The sequence below is a fragment of the Bacillus rossius genome, chromosome 2 (assembly GCF_032445375.1).
Source record: "Bacillus rossius redtenbacheri isolate Brsri chromosome 2, Brsri_v3, whole genome shotgun sequence".
Lineage (NCBI taxonomy): Eukaryota > Metazoa > Arthropoda > Insecta > Phasmatodea > Bacillidae > Bacillus > Bacillus rossius.
In genome coordinates this window covers 15,490,260-15,511,655 of record NC_086331.1, presented here as the reverse complement: position 1 = coordinate 15,511,655, position 21,396 = coordinate 15,490,260, and the positions used below count along the sequence as shown (strand labels likewise).

The 21,396-nt window shown below is 34.0% G+C and overlaps 1 protein-coding gene across 2 annotated transcripts in view; it reads right to left on the bottom strand.

The window, feature by feature from the left end:
* LOC134529133 (sorting nexin lst-4) overlaps window positions 1-20,981 on the bottom strand; it is a 35,138-nt gene extending 14,157 nt beyond the window's left edge. The window contains exons 1-7 of one of the 2 annotated variants that reach the window (XM_063362904.1): window positions 20,742-20,981; window positions 11,678-11,839; window positions 6,941-7,081; window positions 5,377-5,524; window positions 4,309-4,448; window positions 3,278-3,403; window positions 3,084-3,198 (exon numbers count right to left, since the gene is read on the bottom strand). In XM_063362904.1, the coding sequence (XP_063218974.1) occupies window positions 3,084-3,198; window positions 3,278-3,403; window positions 4,309-4,448; window positions 5,377-5,524; window positions 6,941-7,081; window positions 11,678-11,839; window positions 20,742-20,753 (844 nt within the window). In that variant the 5' untranslated portion in view covers window positions 20,754-20,981. Of the gene's footprint in view, window positions 1-3,083; window positions 3,199-3,277; window positions 3,404-4,308; window positions 4,449-5,376; window positions 5,525-6,940; window positions 7,082-11,677; window positions 11,870-20,741 lie in introns of those variants that run through there. The other variant, XM_063362903.1, reaches the window with a different exon arrangement.
* Between the last annotated feature and the right edge of the window lie 415 nt (window positions 20,982-21,396).

The window sequence follows — 21,396 nt, the reverse complement described above, 5'->3', positions numbered from 1 at the left end:
AAACCATTCCAACATGTTTACACATTCGGAATATTCCAAAATGTGGCTTGCTGGAAAAAAAAATGGAAAAGGAAAGAGTCACAGGCTAATGAGGCATGTGAATAAAGCACCTCGCAATAGTTAGATTAATGATCACATTTAGTACATTTCGAGAGAGAAATTGATTTTTTTCTATCATAGAAACAGACAATGGCCATTAATAGTTAATGAGGAGAAAATAGGAAACAATAAGTGATTTGTATGTTTAGTCTATTTATGGTAAAAATTTATTTTTACGTAGGTATTATAATTAAAATTTTTACTTCCTTCTGAGGAGAGAGAATTTTATTTAAAACTTTGTGCATGTTATTTTAGTTTTGGTTCAAAAAGCTAAGTACTAATACTTAAAATTATATAATTTTTATCCACACCCCATATGTTTTAATTATTTGGAAAACTAGTGTTAGTACTAATTAAAAATACTTTTTAAATTTAGCTGATGCTTTCAAAATAAATATGTATTTTTTTAAAGATAATGTTGAATATTTCATTTTCATTTTATTTATAAACTAGCTGCCCGACCCGGCTTCGCACGGCTAACCTAATGGAAAAAAATTAAGCCACATCTCCCATTTACAGTAACGGTAAATAAAAAAAATCAGTGAAAATTTATTACAATGCTGTATAATGTACCGGAGAGAAAATGAATAGCACCGATGGTTTCCCAACTCGTGCACGCAACGTACAACTGATGTACCCGTACTTCGCTATGGCAGTCTACAGGCAGATCACTCTTGCGCCGCTCATTATACATGCCCCTCCTTGTGGGTATGCCACTGCCACGCAATGTCCGTTGCCATGGAGACGCAGAAGGCATGAACAATGCAAAATCCTGTTCTCATGCAGACAAAGTACCCACTGTTGCCTGGTTTTAACCACCCATGTGATCTAATTTTCGGAAAATGTCATCCTGCGTAACCTAAGGAACATTACTGTGAAGTTTCAAGTCTGTAAAATATATATACTTGAAAAAAAGGGCAATTTTTGATATTTAAAGTACCCGCAAAATTTCAACGGTGATGAGGACTGCACTAACAATCAAATAGTCGTTGCCATAGAGACGAATGAAGCATCAACAAAGCAACAGCCGTTGCCATGGTGATTTCCTACCAAAAACTGGAAATTTTGATATATTAACCCCTGAAACTCCCCTTGGGATCGGATTTCCGCAGAATCCGTTCTTAGTGAGCGTCTACATCACAAAATGAGTAACTATGCTAAATTTCAAGTCAATCGGGTGTATAGTTTTAGAGATCTCGTGATGAGTGAGTCAGTGAGTGGTATTTCGCTTAATAAACTTCTAGCGCCTGCGGCATTGTCAACACACACTTCGTACGTGTACTGCATGTTGTATCTAACCCCCTCCAACGCATTTGATTCTAAATTGGACTTTTAGTAAGGATCCCTAATGTTATTGATAATATAATATAGCCTATAGACTTCCTCGATAAATGTACTATCCAACACTGAAAGAATTTTTCAAATCGGACCAGTGGTTCCCGAGATTAGCGCGTTCAAACAAACAAACTCTTCAGCTTTATAATATTAGTATAGAATAGAAGATAATAATTTTGAAATCCTAGACAAAATAAGAAATTTAAGCATTCTTTACAAATAAGTTTTTGATCTGATAAGATATTTTATAAGTCATTAATAACCCAAATATAACCAAGCAATTTTTTTGTAAATGAAATAAAAAATATTGTTATTAAATTTTAATTCATATTGGAAATATGATGGTTCACAGCTCTCCATAACCCAGAAAATAGATAACAGATAAGGAATATCAGGTTAAAATCCATTTCCTTGACCTTAAAATGTTTTGTAGATATTAGTTTCTTTTAAACAACTTTCGCTACAATTTTACAACAGAAATAATTGTAAAAAGTGGGGAAAAAAATTTACATAAATAATATACTTTAAATAAATATTTAAATTTTTTTAAAATCAAAAAAACTGGTCTGTAGTCCAAGATTAATATTGATCTTGTATAACCCTGGATTTAAAAATAAGGAAAAAAATGTCAGCCGTGGTATTAACCAAGCTTTGCTACAGCAAAAGTAAGAGCTAAAGTTCTCAGCTCTGAACAGGCTTATGTGAGAATGCACCTTCAACCGCCATGTTGCCAAGCCTTAGCCACTCGGACCACCGTCACCATACTGATGTAGACACAGCACTGCTCATAGTTTTGGAGACTTCCTAATGATGTGCCCACTAACCTGTAGTGCTAAGAGTCCAAAGATTTACAAAACTATGCATAGTTGGATAAATTAAGATCATTTTTGTGGTGTTTGGCTTCAAACATTGTTTAATAAACTTGACACACTAATATATTTTTATTTTGGTTCCTCAATTTCTCACTTAAGTATGTGTTTGTGTGTGAATAAATTACTAAAATACCAATTTTTACAGTGGGGTTTGGAGAAGACAATTCAGATAAAAAAATCCATACACTATATGTGCACAAAGATAAATATTTGTTGTTGGTTGTGTGAAATAAATTATAAAGGACTTCTTTATTTGCATGCAACACTGAAAAAAGACTGCATACTAACAAAATTAAGACAGCTAAGAAAACAACTCCATATATTTTCCAGCACGAAATAAAAAAACTTAGCAATGCAAGTAAAATTTGAGAGAAATTTTTTTCAATATAATACCATACAATAAATAATGTAATTAGAGTACACGCAGGTACTGAACATTCTATACTGCATGTGATGTTACTGAGAGATGAATTTTAGACATTATTCCTATAGATAAATGCAATGAATCATTAACTAGTGTGGACAATGAAGGCAAAAGTAACTGACCACCCTACCTCATACAAGTTGCACAGTATGCACTTTTGGTTGAATAAATTCTCTAGCTAGGTATGACTAACACCACAGATACACTACTCTGGGCCATATACATACACAAACTAACCAAACCATCTGCTGACATGTTTGTGTCTGCTATTGGTTATTGGTTATTGGTTATTGTATTCCAGCTTGCTATCAAAGCTACAATTTTACATTGATCAAGTACGTACTGTACCTTACCTGAGATTTGTTTGTCTGGTAAAGGAGGTATTGGTATCAAGCTGAACTTCTCTTCTAGTCTTTCATGCAGCCAATCAAAATGCTTATACCTCCTCGATACTTGAATATTATTAAACTAAACAAAAATAACAACAAAAATAAGTATCACATGAAAACAGTGATTTTTAACCACAGACATAGGATTCGTATATTACCGAAGGTGTGATCTGGTAGGCTATGAAGCTTTTCAGTCCTTTCAGTTTGGTTTCTTTCTTTGGTGACGCTACTATACAGGTATAAGGCTCCGTGATTGGGTTCCAAATGATGCCATCTTCACATTCCTAAAAAAATATACATATGTATATATAAATTCACAAAAGTATATTAGATTGTAGTATACTGCACAGTAGCACAAACAGCTGCAAAGGAATTTAGTTTGCAAGAACTTAGATCAACATTGCATTGGCCCATGTTTTTTTATTCTTCTGCAGCATTAAGGTAGGTCTACTACTAGTCCTAGTAGTTCCAAACTAGGTCCCTTGCTAATTTACATACAATTTATACAGAAATTTTACATTTTATAAAAATAGTAATTATATGTTAGTACTTTTAAGACCAGTGTTTACTAAATATCACTCCTGTATTCTTTACAACACCATCAAGCATCCCTTGAGCCCCAAAACTGTAATTAAATCATAGACTTTGTAAATTTTAATAATAAGTATGGAAAAATTGAAAACCACTACTTAATCCCTGCAATAATACAAACTGTTTATTGAAATAAAGTTTTGAATTCACTGAAATGAATGTTCATTTGCATAGCATTGGAATATAAATTATAGGTAGAAACGTTTTTCTTGGCGGGGCAGGAAGGGAGTGGAATGGGTTGGATGAAGAGATGGTAGGGGTGAAAGATGCAAAGGATCTGAGGAGAATGCTAACTGAGTGGGGGGGGGGGGGGGGGGGGAAAGGGGGTTAATGAAAAGGGAGGACCCTTTGCCATCGGGTGAAAGATCAATTACAAGCGTAATATTCAATTCAATAGTATGTATACTTTAAACCTTTGCTTGGAAAATTTTTCCCATTTGATAACTATAGCTTTTTATTTATTTCATGAAAGAACTGATTACAATATGCAGCAGATTCCTTAGTAAAAAATACTCTAATATAATGAACTTGGATAAATATACTGGTTCACATTAGCATCAACAATACATTTTATGCACAATTACGAAGTTGTACTTACAAATATATAAACTTTATCAGCATCTTTGACATTCGCTTTCAATGTTCCAAGAATGTAGCTTTCACCACCAGACTTGACAAATGCAGTGAACCTGTTGAAGCTTTTTCTACCAATTGTGCCTTTCGCTCCATCAAATCTGCCTGAAAAATGTTTATATATTTAGTACATGATTACACTAGTAAAAATAAAAACAGTACAATGAGTCACAACCTCTGAATCTGTAGGGTTATGCAACCTGCAGAATTATCATGGTTACTATTTTGTAATGACTTATATTGTTATATCTGTTGCTTTGCCTGCTAATTTCTCTGTTCTCCTTCTTTACACTTTAATTTTATTTTCTGAAGTTGAATTTGAAAGTTTACTATTTTAAATCTGCCACATATGTTCAACTCCTTTTTGAGGGCCAAAAAATTCCCAAATGAAGCAATCAAAATAATGTAGCTAGAAGATTAAGTATATTTAATACAAAACAGTTTTTTGACAATAATAGTTCTAAACACCAAGATCTTAAATGACCTATCACTAAAAACGCTTTAAACGCTGATGAAATGAGAACTAATCATTGTGAGCTAATTACCTTGCATAACAGACCAACAAGATTTAAAGGGGATGCTAGCATAGTAACGAATCATTGCATAAGCCCATTTTGGAAGAGTCTAATCCAAAATGAATCAACAATCCAACAATGAATGGAGTTGATGAGGCACATTGACTGCTAGATCAGCGCTTGAACAGATACAGAAGCTCATGTTCCAAAACTGTTATTTCCTTAGTTTACCCCAGAAAAAGTTATTTTATGCACTGTTGGTTGTGACCAAACTAAGATGGCTTCAGCCCCTTTGGTACAGCCACTTCCTACAATCACTTCAGTTTTATGGAATCCATACAAGAACGAAACATGAAACCTGTTGAAAAAAAATAGCTTTATTTTCATGGTGACAATGTTCACTTGTGTCCATGATAACCCAATCTAAATTCTGTTCAAAATTGTTGAGCAGTTTAGAGTTCTTTGAAATGCAAAAATAACATATGCATTTGCTACAAGCATGGTTGGCCTATACGTACCTAAAACACTGACATCGCCAGCACTTCCACTTTTCGAAATGCCTCTTTCCAGCGCATAGGCTGTGTTGTTTCCATGTGCGGTTTGCGTGTTGCCTCCTTCAGAGTCATCGTCCCATTCATCGTCCCAATAGTCTCCTGTATCCACAGACTGCAATCAGATTATGTGAATCAACCACAGAGAAACAATTCAGGTTGAAGCAGTTACCATTTATTACACAAAGACATGACATTTTTCTTGAATTCATACTCTGTGGTCATAAGTTTGAATACACTATTGAACAAAGGTGTTTTAAAAAAAAAGTAGTTTGCATGCAGACTCACACTACGCCTTCCACCATATTGTGTAGATTAATGTTCTCTGAAATAAAAATAATAATTTAAACTCTTGCTTCTGCTTTGATCAACAGTTTGAGGTAGGCATCTGTCAAAAGTGTGGTTCTAGATTGCCACTGCACATCTACCGTTTATCAAAGAGACTTGACCACAGCGTCTCTGATACGACTCAGCAGTCGTCCACCTGTGGTTGAAAACTGGAGGAAGGTAAAAAAAAGAAGCAAAAGAGAGAATAAACCCTGTAGGATGCAGGCTTGCGATAGGTTTGTGCAGAGGGTGAGAAAGTAAACAGCAGTCTAAAGTGGCAGAAGTAACGCTTTGTACGTAGAGAAAGTAGTTTTTCAACTAAGCTATTTCAATCTTGCTAGACAAGCAAATAATTACCAGTGGCTTTCTAAAATTCATGCATTTCTTCAGAGTTTTCTGACAACAAAGACATGTACAATTATTACTATTAATGGTAGCTTCTACAATTGAATAGTTAACTCTAATATGGATCTAACCCACAAATTCACATAGTTTCAAAATAACAAAAAAACCTTGATACTGTTTTCATTGCAATGCCAAATTTTCAATAAACACAAAAATTCACTTTGTACATTATTAGCTGTTACTGATATATAACTAGTTAACTAAAAACACAGTCTTCAAATTTTTATTGGTTAGATCTCTATTCAGGGAAACTTTTCAATTATTATTTTTGAGTTGTGATGTTAAAGAAATTAATACTGGAGAACCAGCAAGGAAGTCAATATAGGCATATCGAAAGCCTGGGATGATAACATCATTATTGCCGATGTTAACACTTACTCAAAACCTATGACAAAAGACTAGGAGTGTATTAGGACTTTATTTAACATGATTTGTTTCCCTATATTTTGCAAATATTAACACCATTTGTATCCTAACACATAAACAAACCATTGTGAATAGGAGCTATTTTGCCCACTGATGAGTCAGGTTCAATGCCTACATAGAGAACATTGCTATCAAAAGTCACAAATATAATTTCAACTATTAACAAAATAAGATTTTCAAACAGAGACATTTGTTGTCTGCACTACCTTATGCCATCAACCAAAGCAATATAATTTTCAGTACTCCAAAAACCAAAAAATAAATAACAAGCCAGGATCCACAACAGAATGTCCTACCATGAATCACAACCAACCATGCAAGGTGCATGTAGAATTATTGACTGCAGATATTAACAAATTAAGCATTAACTTACCTGCTGTGAAACTTGTTGCTGATAATTATGGTTATCCCAAGTGTCATTTTCTGCGCTCCAATCCTGGGTTTTGTTATCCGGAGCTGTAAATGCTTCAGATAAAACTGGTGCGGGAATAGCAGGCGGCTTGCTGTCAAACTCCTAGAGCAGTAATGTTGTACAATTACACATCAGCACCTTCAATTAAAAGCAAGCATCCACAATCTTGAAACATTTCGCAAGAAGCCTCCTCTAAAGCATGGATTCTAGATTTGTAACCCCGTCCTTCCAAAAAAATTTGTATCAAAATTATATATTTAATTTTTAATGAAACATCTATACGCAAAAGGTTTATTTAAGTAGGGATTCCTTTTCTCGTAGCATAAGTACAGTAAGTCCTTGGTTTACGTCGGGGTTACGTTCCTGAAAACCGCAACGTAAATAGAAACGACGCAAAATGAGCCATGTTTCATGCCACCGGCCGGCCACGGCCCAAGGTCGGCCGGAAGGGGTAGGAGAAAATGCTGTGTCGTTGCTGGAAGTAGATAACACTTCTACGTGCGAGATACGTGGGTGGCAGAGCGGGCGGGCTGGTAGTATTGCATCACCGCGCGGAGAGCAGCGGAGAGCAGGAAGCGTCCCTCATGATGTATGATAAGATAAGGCGGTGAACATGTAGCTTACGCTACATAGCATAAATTAACTACCGAAGGAAACAAAGAATCATAAACGAATTATATACGGTGTTTTGGTTAAAATAAAGATTTACGGTCATTGTAAACGACGTTATTGTGAATCGGTGACAACTTAAATTGAAACATGAGTATTCGAACATTAGCAACGTTAATCCGAAACAACGTAAATCGGTACGACGTAAATAGAGGACTTACTGTACGTGTATTTTTATTTTAAATGTGAATTTAAATTTTATATATTTTTAAATGAATGAATTACTTTCTTACCTAAAAATTATTTGCTCTTACAAAAAATAACTATTAAAAATAATTGAGGTTTTTTTAATGGTTTTTGCAATTTTCTGCAATATATATTTTTATTTTCCATTATATGGATAATATACTAAATACAATACCACAAATAACATAAAGAAACTAGTGGCACTCATGCACAAGCTTGCTTTTGTGAATGTTTGTTTTTTGCTAGAAAAAACTTAGCGTGATTAGGTAAATATGTATAAAAAAAGGAAATAAAGATTATTATTACTAAATTATTACTACTTAAGAGTTTACCAACAGCTCATGCTGTCTAGGGGTAGCAGAAAAATACACTAAGTAATGCAATTAAATTTTCTCCAACAATTATACTACATTATTGCAACTTTCCAAAGCATACTTCCCAATTAGATAATAGAGCTGAAAAAAAAATTATCTCATGTTCTTCTAGGACCATGAAATATATTATTTTTATGCAAACTATTTTCATTTTTTAAGGAGCAGATGTGATGCACATTCAGATTAGATAATTTTTTTCTGAAGGTATGTTTGATCTTGAATGGATATAGATTAACTTTCTTAAGTAAAAGCAAACATAAAACAGTGTGGCCAAGTGCAATTCCAAAATTTTTTATTTTCATTATCTCTTGCTTTAATTATTAGTATAATAACAAATGCTTGTTATTTGTTTGCTAAGGAAAGTTTAATTTTTATTAATAGTGATCATAGTAGTGTCAAAGAATACTTTTAAAAAAGTTTTGTTATTTTAAATATAAATTTTAGCTGTGTGAATCATTTTTAATGTAAGAAAAAGTTTTGCAACCTATATCTAAAAATTTTGTAGTTTCCCTACAATGAAAATAATTATGTTTTCTTTTCAAAGCTGTATTTTTTTCTTCTGAAAATAAGTAGTCACAATTTCTGTAAATTAAAATTACATAATTCTAATTTGTTTCTCCTGCAAAAAATAAATGATACAAATTCACATGCTACAGAAGCAGATTAAATAGGAACAGTATGTATGCAAAAAAAATTAAATACCCTAACTTGCTCAAGTACACCAATCCACATGCAGATACATATGCAAACAATTTCAACAGAGCTAGAGTTCCCTTTTTTTTATACAAGATTTGTCAAGAAATTAATAATATACTAATTAACATTCACCGACTAATCTTAATTTTACTACAACCAACAACAAAACACATGAAGTGTAACTTGCTCATTTTTATGAGAGATCATATTCAATATGTGAAAACTATAACACAACTTTGTGTTCACACGCACATACTCTCGTACCACGACACACCTAGAAACTTACTATTCTGCCATGCGGGACAGCACACAAAGTCTAGCATGGTGTCAATAACTCTGAAACTACGTAATACGGGAGACCCAAGATGCAAATAAAGTTTGGTTACTGCCCGAACACGCCCGAATAATTCACCTTAGGCCAACTTCGGGATTTGTTTTATTTTTGCGCAGGAAAAATGAATTCAAATATTAAAAGTGGTCAGTTAGGTTAGCTACATTAAAACACTTTAAAACACTATGGACGGTAGGTTAGGTTAGTATAGCTACATTAAAATAAACAGAGAAATATAAATATATATAAATAAACCAGAGGTTAGCCGAAGGTAAATTGTTCGGGTGTAATCGGGAATGGCAGAACTTTATGTGCATCTTAGGCTTCCCACATAATACAAGTAGATGAAATTATAATCTCAAGAGGCTCTATAACTCTGGAAACTGATATTTAATTCACACGTAAGCATTATTTCTGTACTATTTAAAATAGCTGAATTTACAAAATTCAAAATAAAAAAAATTAAATTTTTTTATCTTCCTGAGCTACAAAATCTGCCTTTTCTTTTAACACCATCTTTACCGAGACTGGCAGTCTCTGCTAGTCTTGCCCAAGAGAAAGAAAATGTGATCACAAATTGTGTTATCAGAAACAGGTCAGCAGATTCAGTACATACCAGAATAGTAGCAGCCAAGGCTGCGTTTAAAAGAGGCCACATATATTTGAAGGCTCAAATGGCTCAAAATGTTGTTTGAAATTTGATTATAATGTACACCCATCCTGCTGTTTGATGTGCGTGGTTTTCAAGTAACTGCACCGATAAAATACAACCTGATTTGATGTAGCGCTCTTTTCAATCTGCATCAAAATTTATTTCCGTGCATGTACAATGGCAACAGCACTTTTGTAACATTAAACATGATGCAACGAATTAATAGTATGATGAATCAACGAGCAAAAGTTTGCCCTTTCCTTAAAAAAGCCCATTTAACATAGAACAGTGTTTTATATTACGCAGAAATATTTCAGACATCCGAGTGTTCATACAATATTTATATAATGTCATTTTGCAAGTGACCAGATGCTGTAGTGAGAGAAGGCAGAAATTTTACTGTTTAGTTTACCTAATGCCATCCAGGATGGGCTAGTGGAAGGTCACATGGTTAGTGATTTATGGCAGTTATATATTTTGCAAACAGAGTTGGGAATTATGCTAACAGGTACCCTAAAATATTTTCCTTTTAAATAGAAATATTAAGTATGCTTTATTAATCTTACTAGAATTGAAATGTAACTTCTATATTAATAACGTTATTTAGTAACTCGAAATGATGTTAGCACCTACTTGGTAAGAAAATGTTATGGCCAAGACCTTGTTTTGTAAACGTGCAGCCATAATTGTTTTACAGTATAATTTAATTTTAGGATGTTTATTCAAAAAATCTATTTCAAATCTTTATTTAAATGTAATTTAAATAGATTTGCAGACATATAATATTGTAAATTGTTTTTAAAGGGAGCAGTATCTTGATATAATAGTAGCTGACAAGCACACGTCTGTGGTCGAAAAAAAATTATTTTATTTACATACATATAAATTAAAAAAAAATATATTAGAACTTGGTTTTCCTGGAACAAATTAGGGTGTTAGCTCGAGAGGCTGGTGTATTGTGTTTTCTTAGTTTGAAATCAAACATTTGAGTATGTTCACACACACACACACACACACACAAAAAAAAGTCTTTGTTTTGCTAGAGTATTTCAGAATTTTAGATAGTACATATTTATGCAGTTCATTTATTATCATGGTGACACTTGTATACACTAATAGAATATAGATTTTTATAATATACGAAGGCAAAAATGGGTAGCCTATAAAAATTGTTTGTTATTGTGACAGGAAAAATAATTGTATTATAATGGCAAAAAGCTTAAAGTGTTAGACAACAGTACTGAACAGTCTTACTTGAAGGTATCTCACACATCCTTTAGTAGAACACATTGAGTGACCTTTGATGCACATATTGTGCGGCATTACATCAGACCACAAAGTTTTATGTTTGAATTCTGGGCAAGCAAAGAGGCTACAGAAGTTCTGCCAACAAAACTTTCCCGACATTTCTTTGACATTTTCTTGACATTTCCTAGAAATAAAACTGCATGTACTCTGCACAGAAATGAAATCATAGGGTATAATTTATTACATGAAATTAAGGAACTGGAACCAACTACAAACCCAACATTTCAAGCCAGATGAAAAAAAAAAAAAAGAGATGAGACAGCGACGGAATGCATCTGTGGGGGAAACAAGAGTATCCCAAGATGTCGCACCAACTTACGGCAACATCCATCCAATTCCTATTTGCGAAAAAAAAATTTAATTTTGACCCCACCGGGAATCAAAACCCGTATCGCCATGGTGGGAGGCACATGCTCTGACCACCACCAAGTAAGAGGCAAGTGTACAAAATGCCACAGTTTCAGTCTCTGTGTAAACAATACCTCGACGTATGCAGCTGGGAAGAGTCCTGTCTTCCCTACACTGTTGATGCCTTCCCACCAACCTTCACCAACATCCTGTCTCGTAACAGTGAGAACCTCTCCTGCGCTGATTGATAACTCAGCAGTATTTGGTTCACCACTGAAGTCATACAGTGCACGAACCTGCAATAACACCATTCATTACTTCATTACACATTTCAGTCAACTACAGTAGGTAATTTTTAATCAATAAGCACGTAGTTACCAACACAAGAACCAATAAATTGATTACAAAATTAATTTTCATTATTAAATATTGTTCGAATAATTTCATTATCACACGAGACAAATTTTCTAGCTCCTACAATAAAAAGACCATGAAGTAGTATTGACAAATCTATATATGTATTGTAAAATATTAACCATTTCATACACTACCCTCCAAATTATGTATACATTAATAATCAAGAATTGTAGCAACACAATGAAATTATTTAGGAGTTGTGAAACTGAACAAAATGGTAGGGCAAGCAATTTTACTATATTTAAAAACTTTAATTAAAAATAAAAATTAGAAAAAAAATTATGATTTACTAAAATTTGAACACAGAAACCCATTAAAAATTCTAACATTTTCTGACTGGGTTACAAACACTGGCATGAACGGTTGAGCACAAAAAAGACAATGTCAATATAGCAGGCACTAGAAATTATTCACCATCAGCAAAAATGAGTTAATTCTAGCCAGTGTTGCTGGTACTCATCAGGAATTACCCATCCCAGGCAGCCTGGGACATACGTCCCGGCCTGGTGCAGCCCAGCAGGGAACACCAGCTCAGTGCATGACTGGGCACGGCTCGAGATAGTAAGTCATCGGCAAGACATTCTCGCATCCTCCAAATGCCATTTCACAAGTTATAATCAACTTGTATTAGAGTTTGGACCATCAATGATAAATTTGTGTGTGTATTCTTACATTCCATATTTTTTACTCTTCCACCCTTTTGGTGGATGTGTTTGGTCTAAAATCTATCGCAAATTTTTTATTTATAATACAATATAATGTTGAAAACAATATTTGTAAAAACACATTAAAAAAATGTTTACAGCGCACTTCTTTGATTATAAAATGCTTACATAATACTTGGCTATTTCAGGATTCCTATGGTGAAGATCTCAGTTTCACCAGTTACAATACAACCTTTGGGGAAAGTCCAAACATTGTGTTCATGCTAAGCCCTTGTGATTCACCTAAAGACAGCGCTGTCAATGTTCATAGTAAAAATTAAAATGACCAAATTTAGCCAATGTAAAAAATTAACTCTGAAAAATTCAGTTTTATTTAGTAAATAACAAAACACTTTGCTTCAAAACTCATTCTTTCCCTCCCTATTCAAGTTCACCGCACAAAGCTCCTTGTAACCTCCAGGAGAATCTGGGTCGCTATGATCCACAAGCAACACCTAAATGAGTCGGCTCGCTCTGATTCACTCTTACCCCAACCAGCATGCGTGCTATTGTGATTCACCCAAGATTTAGATTAGGTCATTGTTAGTTTATCAGCTGGCTTCAGTGAAAAAAAACCTATTGTGTCCCACATACATATAAAAGATTAGCTAGCCAAAATTACACTTGCTCCAACTGCGTATGCCGCCAGTGTAACATCGACATTACCTAACAATATCTTAATTTTAAAAATAAATAAAAATGGGTGCCTGTACTTATGTATGCGTATCAGAAGTTATACTTACTTGGGTATTAAAAATTTAACTCCAATTTTGCATGCATATAATTAATAAAAATAAAATAATAAAAGGAGTACATTGATATAAATACGGTTGGTAAAGCATAAATTCAATCAAATTAAAAAAAATTACTTATTCAATATTAATATAAAAACGTGTATAAAATTAATTCAATTCAGTATTTTATCAAGATAAAATTAATTATTAAAAATGTAATAATTCATAATGAAAATAAATTAAACACACGGGAACATAATCTCAATTATATAAATACAAATGAAAATACATTTGAAAAGGTTTATAAATACAATTTCTATTACTAATATTTCAAATAAATAAAAATTTTAAATTATATGGACCAGTATTCAATATCATTCACTACAGGATATGATTTACAGTATACGATTTAAAAGCACATATATAATTTTTATTTGTATGTAGCCTTTTTTTATCCTGTGAACATTTTATTGCATGGTGCACACATATCGTAATAATTCACTCATCATTTTCATAATGCACCTAAAGAAGTATAACAAAAAAAAAGTCAGTGGCAAATGAGACAGTTTCATTTGCCATATCAACATAACAAAACAACTTATACTGAACTGGTCAATCTATTTTTTTATGGCTAATTCCACTCCAAAAATATAGGCTATTTTTTCTTTCCTCCAACTGCTAATTTACAAGCACTACGAAAATTTTACATTTTACAATTGACTTAAAGTTATTCCTATACGCAATTTCAAAAAAAAAAAATTCTATTTACCCTTTGCCTGTCATATATACAGTAAACTCCCGGTATATCGCGCCTCGATTGATCGCGGAATCGGGTATATCGCGGGTCAAACCATGTCCCCCAGTCAGAAATGAATAATAATAATGGAATAAATGGTTGACAGCCGATTAGGATAATTTTGCGTTGTAACTAACAAACTAAGCATCGGGCAGAAAAAAGCCTAGGCGTAGAAAATGTCCGCAGTAAAATTCTAAACAAGATATCTCCGTACATTATTCCTCTATCTTGTAGGGTTTTCAAATTATGGTCCAATCCAGCCCAGTGATATTTTCTGAAACACTAGTTCTTAACGTCGCTTTATCTCACAAATGAAGCATTGGACAGGGGACCTGATAAAGCCCACCGTCCAGCGACATCCAGCGTGACTCGGCTGGGGATTGATGTTGGATAGGCTTGTTTTTCGGCAAGCGCGGGTTAGGGAGAGGCGAGCCGAGAATATGGAGAGAGGTAGAGATTAGAGCGGGCAGAAACACGAGGGGGAGTGGGGGAGGGAATGTGTTCACGCAGCACACAGGCAGAGCATGAGTCACTTGACTGAGCAGCGTCGCTGCGTACAAGGCAAAATCAGGTAGTCCGGTGTTTAAAATTCCACTCCAGAATCTTAATTGGTACTTTACTGGACATCTGTATATAAATGTTTTGTTACAACTTAAACCTACAGACGTAATATTATTGGGTAATTCATTGTATTATACAAGTTCATCTTTTTACTTTGGTATAATATTTTAACATTAAATAGTAAAGTAAATCGGCTAGCGTATTTTTAATCTTTGCCCAGGAATTCCCAGTGGTCCAATATTTACGTGAACCATACTGTACCACTTTTGCCGTGAGGTAGTAAACAAGTCCCGGAAATGTTTATGTGTAGCGGTCTCCCGACCTTTAAACAGAGGCTGGGGAATATAACACTTGCCGATCCGAGCCACACACACTCAGCAACTCGACACAGCGTTTGGTGAAATAAGTAAAGACAAAGTTTAACACGGTTTTTAATACGGCGTCACTGATTGCGCTAAAATTAAATTGGCGCAATTTTTGTTTCCCACATGTGACCATTTATAATTTACTGTAAGCATGGATAATAAAGTTTAACCACTTGACACGATAGACGATTCTTTATTTTTTATTGTACGAATGCTAGAATCGTTTTTTTCCTGTATCTGCGTCCTGCTTCTACAAAAGACAAGCTATCTGTAAGTAAATCTAGAACTTTTATTTTGTCAATCAAACTCGGTACTTTGCGATTCATATTCGGTTTGAAGTATCACTACGGCCTTTCTTTTTAGAAGACTTTGACCACAGAATCGTGTGTAACCGCACGCACTGCACTTACTTTGTTACGGACACTTAGACGAAGCAGATACTGTGGCTGACACCACGAGACTGGCAGCAGCTTGTGTGCCGCACGTGTGTATGGCGGCGTGTGGCGCGCTCGTAGGCCGTGCGACAAACTGCGCGGCACGCGGAAAAATAAAAACAATTCAACATTTAATATTTATCTTTAAAATTTATTATTTTTTATTTTTTCACCCGTGTTTAGTGAAAACTGCGGATGCAAAGTCCGCACAAAGGCGGGCCGTCTATACTGTGCGTGCTTGCCGATCTATTAGAACACAGGCGGTGTTTTATGCCTTTTGACCTTGGTCACATCGAAACATCGCGGTTATGCAACAACGCGGGTAAAAGTTATGTCCCCCGACAACCGCGTTAAATAGGGAGTGTACTGTATATATGTTTAAAGTGACAACTTATCAGGATAAGCATTTTGGTATTTTAACACCTTTCTGACAAAGAAAACATGTTGGAAGGATTTAAAAGTGTTCAGACTATATGGAATACACTGATTTATATTTTTAGTCTTATATAAGTTCATGTTATCTAGGTTCTGTGTTTCACAGTACCGCTTGGTGAAAAATTTCAGGTCTTATTGTACGTACTTTTGTCCAGTTTTTCTGTCTGCTTGCATCCAATCTGTCTCTCTGTATGTCCACTGTGTTTGTCTGTGTTTAATACATTATTTTTTCTTGACTAAGTTCCTTTCACGGAATTATTGTGCTGTCTAGTTTTTTTGAGGTTAAATATTTGGTCTGTGATGTTTTCGTTGTATTGTCCATATTTATTTTTATTTTCCTTGCTGGTTCAGACTGTGTTCGAATACATCTGACTCAGTCTTGTTTTTCTTTGGAAATTATATTTCTGTTTTTAATATTTTATTTATTTGATTTTCGGAGTTTTTTTACATGAATAACAGTTCAAAACTGCATTGGCGTATGTACAAATTACTTCACTAAATCAAAATTCCCCATTGCATCAAACATTCAAAGAACGTATAACAACCATGTGTATACAATCAAGGCTATGACTGTTCATACAAATTTTCGCTCTGAAAAATATTGTTCCAATCGGACCCAAGTTTTAGACAGTGTATATGGGTGAATATCGTATTGATGTTTAATAAACGTTGCTATCACGCTCACGTCCGTAATTTTTGTAAAGTAGTTTTTGCTTCCACGTAATGAACCCAGCTTTTGATGGCATAATTACACCCGGGAACAAACAATTTGTTTAAAGCATTATAAATCTTAGTCTGAATGATCAGTTCGCCCACGCTTTGTTATAATAAGTCCTATAGCATCAATCATACAATTCCGTATTCCTGTAGCTGTCTCGCCAGATGTGCAAAACTGGCATAAGTTTTGAAGAAATTATATAACAGAACATTTTTGAAAAGCAACATTATTATAAATCGGCCCCTTTGCATTACAGTTATTATATTGAGGAAAATACATTTTGTGGAAATATTTTTTTTTTGCGGCAACCAATAAATAGTTTGTGACTAAACGAATGTAGCACTAATAAACAGTTCAGTGACTGAGTAAATATTATCAATGTTAGATATGATCAACAGCGCACCAAGCTGCTAAGTTGGTCGATATTGTATTATTAGCCCCACCTCGAAGCTTAGTCATGTCCCGATTAACCATTTTGTGTTATTATGATTGTGTTTGATGCAGTGTTTACCGTTTCCTTGCCTTGAACTTATACTTGCAGCATTGCACTAATTCACTGTCACAATAAAATAATTCACCTCCCTTCAATAAGTTGACAAAATGAATACATATGCAGAACTCACAGTCTACTTGACAAATCACTTGCAGCACTGACTGCAAAGGATGCTTTCATAGTTCTGTCTGGCCGTTCATTAATATAACGGTAGTGAACAAATTAAAACAGACCGAGATGTCTGACTGAATCTAATTCTACAAAGTACTGTATTGTAAATTAAAAACTTTTAAGAAACAAGCATTTAAATCATCATGGAGAATTACGTAACGGAAGTTAAAGACAAAAGTTCTTAAAATGCTTGCTTACCAATGTTATTTCAGTTAAAAAAAGCTAGCGTTCCACTAGTTCTTATATTTTTTAATCTTCGTGACATGATAAAGTTATATTGTTACAATGCTGTTTACGTAATGTATTGAAGTGACTCAACTTAAAGATTAAAGCAGTGTTAATGTTGTTAATCTTGCTACTCTTTCGCCAGAAATTGTAATCTCCATCATCAGGGTAACAGCCATGGTACAGAGTGGGTAGGTATACTGTGTAGGTCAGTGGTGAGGGCATATAGTTGAATATGTAACAATCTAGAGCCACTACGCTGCCCAGAACATGCCAGATTAGATTTAGTCCATTATCACTCCTCGTTAATATGCCGTACTGCACGCGCTAGCAACTGACGATCAAAAATAGCAGACGTGCATACACACTCCTTGTGCCTTACACATCCCAGCTACGTCACAGGACGAGATCGCTCCCCTCTCCCCCCTTCCTGTTTGGCTCTTCATAACGACCCAACCCAACCCCAACCGCTCTAGCCAGACACAGTGGGAGCAGCTAATCCTGCTTTATTGACAGCAGCTACCCAGCTACGACAATGCGCTCTATGAGGATATGCTTTAACTTTTTGCGAGGCTTTTCCGTGACCTCCGTGGCTCCTCCTCGATTTGTCATTTCCTCCTTCCGTCTCCGGCCTGTCTCTCACTCTGAAGTCCAATGTGTATGTAATCTGTTAGATAAGACATGTTAAAAATTGTTTGCAAAGTGAAGTCTAATTCTTAAAGAAAATATCTTTTCAAAAAATGTTGAACTCAAAAATGTATTTTCTCACTCTTGACAAGTTTCCCATTAAAAATAGTGTAAAATCATGAAAACAGTTTCTTAGGACAAGTTGGAAACATTTAAAATTGGTATTTCATAACCAAACACTCAAACAATTTTACAGTATTTATAATGTAGCGAACCTAACCAACCAGCTATACTATTTTTAATGTAGCTAACCTAACCCAACTGACCATTCTTATATCACAGTATTTGTAATAATAAAACCTAACCTAACAACTCGTTAATACAGTAAACTAATTTAAATATCACAAGGGTAAGTCAAAACATGATACTGTGAATTGCAGCTGTTTTTAATTGGTGGAAGAAAAAGTAGGGGAATGTACATCATGAAGGTAGGCCAATGAAAGTAAGATGGTAGAAGTAACAAAGTTTGTTATATATGTATCAATGGAAGAGAATGATGTGTGCTTGTTATTCAAAGTAGTATCATCTCTAAAAAGTAAGGAATATCCATGTGACAAGTTGCAGAGAAAAAGCCAATTGTATTAAAACAGGGAAATAATGGAATAAAATAAGTTGGTTTAAGTTTTAGCTGTGTTAAATGTGGTGTTTGATAGGTGGAGTAATAATGAAAATATAGAAGTAAAACTAATGTCTTCTGTGTAAACAAAAATGGGTTTGTTAAATTATCAATTTTCACATAACGTGTCTCACGTGTGAATGATGCAACTAGTTACAACACTAAGAGTAAACATAGTTAACTGGGAGACTATAGTCATGTTAGAGTGGTTCGAGAAGAGTATTATAGAGAACCAATAATGTTGCAAAAGTATGGGTACAGAATGTGTGTGGTAAGTGTAGTAGTCACAAGACAAATGAAAGTTTGTGTTTTGTTATGTTGAATTAGTTTAATAAAGCGGTGTACAGATTAATGTATGGTTGTGACTAAATAAGCAACAGGGGAAGTAACAGATTTTGATTCATGAAAGTGATTGTATTTAATGGTGGAATGATTTTTTGGCATAAATATAATATACAAGAATCTTGCTAATAGTGGATGATTATTATAACAAAGACAAAATTTTTTTTTTTAAACAGTTGTTGTTAAAGGTGTTTAGAGATTAGTAGTGTGTGCATTTTGCGTGCTGTGTTAGGTGAGAAGGATGTTCATGTGTTTAATTTGCACTGTTAGGTTAAATGTTTGTTTTCTTACATTAAGTGAATAATAAAACCTATCATGATATAAATGCCTTGTTTTTATAGGTTAGGTTAGTTTTGCGCTTGTTCAAGAAATAGCAATAATACAAAATATTTGGTGAGGTTAGTTCAGCTAGGCCCTACACTAAAAAAAGGTTTTGGACAAGTTTGCATCACAATATGATAGCAATATTGGAGTCATCCACAAGGTGGCGCTGAAGTAATTATGACCTGAATGTTCTTATGGTATAAGTACAGGAAATGGGTGTTAAGAATGGGAAATAGTCACATGCTTGTATTGCACAATATTTGTTTTTTTGAAGAAATTACATTATGGTATGCATAATGATATATCTTCAATATCATGTACTATACTATAATAGGTACTTTACAATATCAGGAAATATAGGAAATAAGTAAAAAAAAAAGTGATATCGTAAAAAATGATAAACCAGGTTGGGTTGTAGTATGTTAATATAGTACTGTGAGTGTTATATCTTTAGAATCATATTCTATACTAGAGTTGGTAGGGCTGCAGTATACTTTAAAATACCAGGATGTTTATATCATTATTCAGCATTAATAAACAATTAACTTAAATAAAAGTGAGACTATACTCAACGAGTGGGTATGTAGTATGGAATACAATACCATTAGGTAACATTCATTCAGTATTATGTCCTAGACCGGAATAGTAGTATATAAGATACCCAAAAAATAGTTTAATTAAGAAGTGTGTTTTATGCAAAATGATTCCTGCCCAAAGCCACCTAATTCCCATGCTTGTCCCATATGAAAGTCAGGATGGTAATGATGTAAGCACTGCCATGTTTATAAAGTTATCAATTTTGCTATAGTATCGAGACCTCAAAATAAATTTTTTTTAATAGAAAAAAAGTAGTTCCTTGTAACTTATTTATATTAATGTATAATCTAGTTTTTAGTGATTTTTACAACACAAGTTACCATAAAGTTAATTACTTCGATTCACCCATCAAAAAAATATTATAACGTACATTTAACTGTGTATTGCTGCATTATGCTACCCCATTATGTATATAATTTTAGCTATGTCAACAAACATTAACCTACTCGAAGCTATAACCAAATGTAGCCACACTTTGTAATCATTTAGACAACGCTGAAATATTATCGCGTCTTATAAATACAAACATAGAGCATTAATATAAACTATAAAATACTATAAATATAAAATATATGTTACCTTCATTGGCATAGTTCACAGTAAATAAATGTCAACACCACCACTCAAAAAAACTAAGTAAATCCTGCATCACATTCAGTTTCTATATAATGATTTCCTTCTGACATCAGAATATATAGAAGTTTCAAACTGGCTAATTTCTGGTAAATTGCAATACTTTCACTCCAGCTAACCTAAATGCATCTGTCATACGCTATTTAACTCCCTTGTCTACATGATAGCGCTCATACGTCGACAAATGACGTCATATTTTTTTTTTAAACGCGTATTGACTTCACTAGCAATACAGCCATAAGAGTTAAATTAAAATAGTTCAACGTTTTCACGACATAAATAAATTGAATTCTTACCTCATAAGGATTTATTCCTAATCTCACTTTGCCCCATCATAATGATAATATGTAATAGTTAAGAATTCAGTGAAATACGATTATTGGTCTTTTATAATGCCTTAGGTTAATATATCCGTAGGCGAATTGTTGTGGCAGCAAAGCCTGACTTCTAATCATGTATTACTCCACCAAGAGTATGTCTGTACACTTCAGCCAACCTACAGGTTCTGGATGCGATATTCAACTTATTAAAAAATGCATTTAATAACACTATATATGAATTCACTAATGTAATGCTTATTCATTGTGCGCTTAGTCTAAAT